This window comes from Perognathus longimembris, chromosome 7 (assembly GCF_023159225.1).
Source record: "Perognathus longimembris pacificus isolate PPM17 chromosome 7, ASM2315922v1, whole genome shotgun sequence".
NCBI classification, from domain to species: domain Eukaryota; kingdom Metazoa; phylum Chordata; class Mammalia; order Rodentia; family Heteromyidae; genus Perognathus; species Perognathus longimembris.
The window spans coordinates 33,903,881-33,912,145 of record NC_063167.1 but is presented as its reverse complement, the minus strand read 5'-3'; the positions used below and the strand labels follow the sequence as shown (position 1 = coordinate 33,912,145).

The window sequence follows — 8,265 nt, the reverse complement described above, 5'->3', positions numbered from 1 at the left end:
GCTTATGCAAAGAGAAGAATTTATTACAAAATCACAAGGCTACTCTCACAAAACAGGTACAATGATAGCTAAATCCAGGCCTCAGGGACGGTGGCCAATAATAGTAACCAAGTCTTACTAGCTTAAGCAAAAAAAAAAGTTTGCAATTAGGATCTAAAGATACCTTACCACACCGAAGACAGGGATTAGAATCATGCTTCAAGAAGGGTGGGAAAAGGGAACTGAGAACCTTCAGAAAGCCACAAGTCATGTTCACATCGTCCTCTCACGCTGTAAATGCTCCATTGCGCTTTCAGGGCAGATGTACTGCTCTTTCTTCCTCAGCTACATGGTAGGACATGGCAACCTACAGCTCCCGTTTTCTATGTCCCATAGACGAGTCAGACCCAGGCTAGAATCTCTTATCTACAACCCTAAATTCCTAGGAAAGTCTTAGGACCTTCCCAATTTTAAAGATAACTTTCTTTTCTAGGATAGCATAAAGACAGAAGTTTTGGGACACCCCACTCACCCACCCCGGCAAGAGACAAGGGCCAGTTGGAACTTCTTGTTTCAGTGCTCCTTAGAGACCCAGAGCTGGCTTAGATATGAAGATGGATAGAAGAGATTTGCTCAGAACTTATAGCGCACTGTGGAAATGGCCAGTTGCTTTAAAACAGAAATATTAAGTATTCTAATTGCTTTTAGTATTTCATGGGTCAGAAATGATAGGTTGGCTAATGCTACTGTCTTATTATAATAAGTCTAATTTTTCTCTTGGGAAGATATGGATAGATCTTGGTCTGGAAAATATAAACTCAAAATGTAATATTATACCTTAATATTTTTTTCTTAAAAGCAAGCATGGATTAATTACATGGAGAGTGTTTAGGAAACAAAAAAATTACATGGTGTCAGAAATCACTTAGAACCATAAATAAAACATTTGACTAGTCTCTGACTGGAAAGGAACTCTATGACTTAGCTTGAGCCAGGTGCTTCTGAGCCATTTGAATCATGGTAGGGTAAGGATTTGGGGGCCAGTTTGAAAAACATATAGGAAAGGGGATAGAAAATTATTTTCTGGATTGTTTACAGTATTCTAGGCTTTCCTATAAGAGGCAAATTTATATTGCTTACTAAAAACTTAAGATTCACGTGATAGGTGATTTATGTATTTCAAATTCAGAAAAAAATCAACAAAGGTTTTCCACCCATCCACCTTCACAATGAAATAAAACTAAAACTGTCTAAAGAAATGCTGTGGATGTTTTGCTTAAAAATAAGTTTGGGGCTGGGAATATGGCCTAGTGGTAAAGTGCTCCCCTCATATACATGAAGCCCTAGGTTCGATTCCTCAGCACCACATATATAGAAAAAACGAGAAGTGGTGCTGTGGCTCAAGTGGTAGAGTGCTAGCCTTGAGCAAAAAGAAGCCAGGGACAGTGCCCAGACCCTGAGTCCAAGCCCCAGGACTGGCAAAAAAAAAAAATCTTCAGCAAAATTTAGTTTTTGTTTTTAGCCAGTCCTGGGTCTTGAACTCAGGGCCTGAGCACTGTCCCTGGCTTCTTTTTGCTCAAGGCTAGCACTCTGCCACTTGAGCCACAGTGCCACTTCTGGCCATTTTCTATATATGTGGTGCTGAGGAATCGAACCCAGGGCCTCATGTACAGGAGGCAAGCACTCTTGCCACTAGGCCATATTCCCAGCCCCATAGGCCATATTCCCAGCCCACCCTGAGCTCTTTTATTCAAGGCTAGCACTCTACCAGTTGAGCCACAGTGCCACTTCTAGCTTTTTCTGTTTATGTGGTACTGATGAACCCAGGGCTTCGTGCAAGCCAGGCAATTTACCACTAAGCCACATTCCCAGCCCTGTCTTCTCTGTTTCATTTCTAGAAACAAGAACCAGCAAGGGCAGTAGAACCACTCCATGGTAATAATCAAGATAAGCAATATTAACATGTTAGGAGACTTAGAAGTTGGTAATTCATTTTTAATTACCTAATTTCAGTGTATATAAGGTTTCAAAGAAAAGTGTGTCATTCGATATTATGTTAAGTTTTATATATTGGCCTCTGTGTTTCTTCCTGCAAATATTTCCTTAATGTGGCCATCATTTTGATCATCATAAAGTATTGTGTCCTCTCCATTTTCAGCATATTCTTCTAATGAAATGGTTGACAAGTATGAAAAGACTTTTTCCACAAGAGGTTCTGTGAGTAAGGACTTTGGAGAATTCCTTTTTGCTAGAGAATCATCAGAAAACCAGTCATCAGCTGCTTCTAGACTTTGACTACAGTAAGAATTCGATGGCACAGTTGATAAGCTCACTGCGACACTGCTGCCATTTGTTGCTGAGCTAGTCTCTGGGTGCTTGCAGACATCTTTTGGTATTTGGTGGAATTCATCTTTAGGGCAATTTTCAGGTGCTGTAAGAAATTACATATTGGTGAGACAAGTCTTAATTATACAACAATATATCTTTTAAAATTCACATACTTTTAGGGATACAATAGGCAGGATAATGCTAAAAGGGAAATTTTGAGTTGCTACCATCTGCACACTATTAACAGAGAACTAGTGATGCTTGATAGCAGGAAAATCTGTTCTAACAAAATCAACCTGTAGGAGAAGATTGTAAGTAGACTAGAAACCTCAGTTCTGGGATGTTCTTATATATAGCTTAATATTGCCTTGTTAAAAATCACAAAACAGGGCTGGGGATATGGCCTAGTGGCAAGAGTGCTTGCCTCGTATACATAAAGCCCTGGGTTCAATTCCCCAGCACCACATATATAGAAAACGGCCAGAAGTGGCACTGTGGCTCAGGTGGCAGAGTGCTAGCCTTGAGCAAAAGGAAGCCAGGGACAGTGCTCAGGCCCTGAGTCCAAGGCCCAGGATTGCCAAAATAAATAAATAAATAAATAAATAAAAATCACAAAACAGGCTGTCTTGAGCAAGCAGATTACAAAATGTTTGGTCCACAGTAAGAAGAGTGGATGGGTTAGCCTTGTAGCAATAATAGTAATATACATTTCAATATACCCTTATAATCTGTGAAGCATTTTGCCCTATTATCATATCTCATATATATACTCAGTAATTTTTGAGGTAGTTATTAGCACCACTCTATAAGAGAAGAAAATGAGATTTAGAGAAATGACCATCACAAATTGGATACAAAATGCATTTCAGGAAGAGGGAAGGCCTGGACGTTGGTGGTTCATGCCTATAATCCTAGCTACTCAGGAGGCTGAGGTCTGAGGATAATAGTTCAAAGCCAACATGGGCAAAATAAGTCAGTGAGGCTCTTATCTCCAATTAGTCCAGAACACCAGAGGTGGCACTGTCACTCAAAGTGGTTGAGTTCTGTCTTGAGAAAAAGAGCTCAAGGAGTAATGCCTAGGCTCTGAGTTCAAGCCCTACAACCAACCAAACAACCAAAAGAAGGAGGAGGAGGAGGAGAAGAAAAGTGTACAAGGAAGAAGAGAAGGAGGAGGAGGAAGAAAGGAAGAGGAAGAGGATGATGAAGAAGACCTTAATATATGTACTCTAAGTTTTATGTTTTTCTCATTACGTAAGGCTGCTGCAAATTAGATATTTACAAATAGTAAGTTTTAGAAACTATCACATAATTCTCTAAAATACATAATACCATACAATCAACTTTTATACATTATTTTTACATCTTAATATTTTATGTGTATCTTATATGTTATATACATATATATATATATATATATATATATATATATATAATCTTACCAGTCTGGGGCTTGAACTCAGAGCCTAAGCACTGTCCTTAGCTCAAGGCTAGCACTCTACCACTTGAGCCACAGTGCTACTTCTGCCTTTTTCTATATATTTGGTGCTGAGGAATCAAATCCAGGGCTTCATGGGTATGAGGCAAGCACTCTACCACTAGGCCATATTCCCAGCCCCTTATATTTTATATTTTGCTGTTCCTGGGGCTTGATCTCAGGGCCTGGGTGCTATGCTTGAGCTTCTTTTACTCAAAGCTAGCACTCTAGCATTTGATTCACAGTTCTACTTCTGATTAATTGGAAATTAACTGGGCTCTCACAGACTTTCCTTCCTGGGCCGCTCACATCTCAGCTTCCTGAGTAGCTAGGATTACAAGTGTGAGTCACTAGTCTAAGAATTTCTAAAATTATATTTTGAGGTACTAAAATATAATATACAATATCTAAAGGGTTATATAAAAACTCAAGATGTTTTGTTTTGTTTTGTGTTCTACTGGCTACTTATTTTGACCCTCTAGGAATGCTGTATGACATTCTGTAAAACAACTTTGTTTTAATAGGAAACAAAATAAAATAGAAAACAAACATAAAAGTTTATGTTTTAAGATGTAACATTGCAAATTTTGTTTTAAAACTTAGAATTTTATGCACACACTAATAAATGAACATTTCTATTGAATTTTAATGGCATTTAAAATACTTAAGTACTGGATCGAAGATGGCGCCACCACAGTAGGGAGGCACCCCAACTCGCTCCAACTGAATAGTGAGCTGGGTACTCCAGCACCCAACACCCCATCAAGAATCCAGCAAACCCAACAACCAGAAGCAACAGAGGAACTCAGGAAACGAAAAAGAACAAAAAAAGAAGAGCCTATAACCTGCATGGAGCCGGAAAAATCTCTGGGGTACCCCTCCCCCACCCGCTGGGAAAGGGAACCCAGCGCCAGCAAACCAACAGCTGAAAAGTCATGCCAGGAGCACAGAGTCCAGACAGCAGGAGCTCCACAGACCCCAGAACTGAGTGCAGACTGACAGAGACACCGGAGCTGCAGGACCGAATGGCCGGGATCAGACGTAAGCAGCAGGGGAACTGGGCGGTGCAGACAGGGAGAGCCGGGGCCACCACCACCAAACGACCAATCGCCGCACCCCAGCACCACAGCCCCGAAAAGCCCACGGTGGCGTGGGACACTCACACAATCCAGGACCAGTAAGTTCCTCATTACCACCCACCCCATGGGAGACCAGCTCTAGCAGAGACCCAAAACCTACAAAGAAGCTAGAGCTCCCTCCCTCCCCCTCCCTACCCCAAGGGAACAAAGGAGCCAGCCACAAATCAGGTGGCAAAAGGTCCCTACAGACTCTGGGAGGACACAGGAGCTAGCAGGGGTGGAGCAGGCAGCAGAGGAGCCTGAGCCGGGCCACACCGGCCCTGCCCCCTCCCCAACAGGGGCCCTGGGACCAGTGGGCATTGAAAGCCTCACCTGAGGCACCTGGTCCTCGCGGACTTTTTGAATAGCAGTCACAGGCTCACTGGGCCCGAACACATGCCCCCCTCGCAGCTGAGGCACAGAGTCTGTGGGCACCAATCTGCACCCGGACACTTGGCCCAGCTGGTGCTCATGCATGCCACCCCCCACAGCAAACTCGCGAGAGGGCACAAGCACCCTCCAACAGCTCGGGGCAGCACACCACCAGAGGAAGCACTAGAGTGCACACGCACGCGCCCCCCTGAGGGCCAGTGTGGGCCAGCGTGCTAGCCCTCCAGCAAGAGGACCTTCTGCCCAAACCTCCGCAGGAGCTTTGCACAGGTGGGCAGGGCCCTGAGCGGCAGCGCCCACTCTGGTAGGAGCACTCTGCACAGGTGGGCAGGGGCCCCCTGCGGCAGCGCCCGCTCTGCTAGGCGCATCTCGCACAGGTGGGTGGGCTGCCCCTCAACAACACCCGCCCCGGAGCAACCCACATAGGTGGGCGAACCGCCTCTCAGCGGCAAATCTTAATCTGAGAGGTGAGCTCCTCTGACCAAGGTACCAAGTGGAAAAAAGAACCAAAGAAGAGAAAAGCCTCCACGCCACGCTGAATCAGCAACCCACAAACCCCTACCAGGGGCACGCTAGGATCAGCACAACACAGTGGCAGGACACTGTCCCGCAGAGAAAGACACAGAACCTACCCACCCCCAAGTGCAGTGAGGGTGACCACCCCAGCAACAACCAAGACAGTCATGCTCACCCACTGGGCAGTAAGGTTCAACAGCCAAACTCAAGCCCAGAGCCAGGACACAAACAAGTCTCCCACTGACGAACCAGTGGGAACCAGCACAAAGCCATCCCAAGGAAGCCACCTATAGATCCCCAGATGCGCAAATCACAAAGAAATATTGCAAAATACATGAAAGGGCAAGCCAACCCGCCAGCTCCAAAAAGCAGTACGACCAAAGAGGAGATGGAGAATAAAAAAGCAACCGAGGCTACAATAGCAGAAATGATGGAATGCCTCAAGAACGAAATTACAAAACAATTCCAGGAGTTTAGAATGGAAGTCTTGAAGGACCTTCAGGAAACCAAGAAAGAAATGGAAGCAAAAATGTATACAATGCAAACCTCCATTAAAGAAGACCTTAACAGGGGCTGGGGATATGGCCTAGTGGCAAGAGTGCCTGCCTCATATACATGAGGTCCTGGGTTCGATTCCCCAGCACCACATATACAGAAAATGGCCAGAAGTGGCGCTGTGGCTCAAGTGGCAGAGTGCTAGCCTTGAGCCAAAACAAGCCAGGGACAGTACTCAGGCCCAGAGTCCAAGCCCCAGGACTGGCCAAAAAAAAAAAAAAAAAAAAAAGAAGACCTTAACATCCTGAGAAGCGAAATGCATGAAAAGATAGATTTAAAATACAACTCTTTAAAGGAAGAAATTTCCACTATCAGAGTTGATCTGGCAACCATAAATAGCTCCCTGACATCCATAAACTCCACACTTGAATCCACAGCACAACGAATTGACCATATTGAAGCCAGAATCTCTCTCTTGGACGATGATGCAGCTGACAAGAACCAGAAAATTACCACACTCCAAGAAATGGTGAAGCTCCAGGGCAGACTAATCCAGGAGGTAGTGGACAAAGACAAGAGATATAATCTGTGCATAATTGGAATAGAAGAAGGAGCCGAATACCAGAGCAGAGGGCTTCAACATATTTTCAATAAAGTGATTGCAGAAAACTTCCCCAATCTCACAAGGGACCTCACCCAGGTAACCGAAGCCTATAGGACGCCTGGCAGACCAGACCCTAGAAAATCCTCGCCCAGGCACATAATAATCAAGATTACAGATCTCAAGAATAAAGAGCAAATTTTGAATGCAGCCAAAGCAAAGAAAGAAATTTATTACAATGGGAAAAGGATCCGAATAACAGCAGACCTCTACACACAAACCTAACACGCGTGAAGAGAATGGAAGAACACCATCCAAGTCCTACAGGCCAACAACTGCCAACCCAGAATAAAATATCCAGCGAAGCTAGAGTTCATATTTGAGGGAAAAAACAGATCTTTCCCTAGCAAAGAGGATCTAAAGGAGTATGTGAATAAAAAAACCAGCCCTACAGCGAATTCTAAGAGGGGAACCCCACCCAACAGAAATCGTACAGGACACACAGACAGAAACAGAAAGAAACTACAATAGCCAGAACCCAACAGAAAGAGCAGCTCACTAAAGACAAGAAAAAAAAAAAAAACGAGGAAAAACAGCCTAACAGGAAAATGGAAGGGGAAAAAAACATTCTTATCCTTGATCTCTTTGAATAGAAACGGTATAAACTCTCCGATAAAGAGGAGCAGACTGGCAGAGTGGATCCGCAAACAAAAAGTGGCCATTTGTTGTCTACAAGAGACCCATCTTACAGTAAGGGATTAAAAACAGGCTCAAAATGAAAGGATGGAGCAAGATCTTCCAAGCAAATGCACCTACCAAAACGGCAGGAGTAGCCATCCTGATCTCAGACAAACTGGATTTCTCATTAAAATCAACTCAAAAAGACAAAGAAGGACACTACATTTTAATACAAGGAAAAATCCAGAACCAAGACATCATGGTGGTAAATGTATACTCACTGAACAAAAGAGGCCCTACATATGTCAAATTCTCACAGAACTACAGAACAAGATAAACCCAAACACAATCATAGTGGGTGACTTTAATACCCCACTCTCTCCAAGAGAGAGATCCAACACCCAGAGGATTAGCAAGGGAGCTGAGGACCAAAATAACACCATATCCCAAATGGATCTGACAGATCTATACAGAATCTTCCACCCTACAGAGACCCAATACACCGTCTTTTCAGCAGCCCATGGATCATACTCTAAAATAGACCACGTCATAGTCCCCACAAAGAACCTCAGCAAATACAAAAGTATTGACGTTATCCCATGTATTATATCTGACCACAGTGGAAGAATAAAGGTAACCCTCAATAACAACGGTTACCACAGAGGCTATACACATTCTTGGAGGCT

The 8,265-nt window shown here is 43.7% G+C and overlaps 1 protein-coding gene across 1 annotated transcript in view; it reads right to left on the bottom strand.

Moving 5' to 3' along the window:
• Nucleotides 1-2,042: 2,042 nt before the first annotated feature.
• Nucleotides 2,043-8,265, bottom strand: part of C7H1orf185 (chromosome 7 C1orf185 homolog) — a 28,004-nt gene continuing 21,781 nt past the window's right edge. Inside the window, exon 5 of the mRNA XM_048352114.1 lies at nucleotides 2,043-2,410. Within this exon, the coding sequence (XP_048208071.1) occupies nucleotides 2,043-2,410 (368 nt within the window). The remainder of the gene's footprint in view (nucleotides 2,411-8,265) is intronic.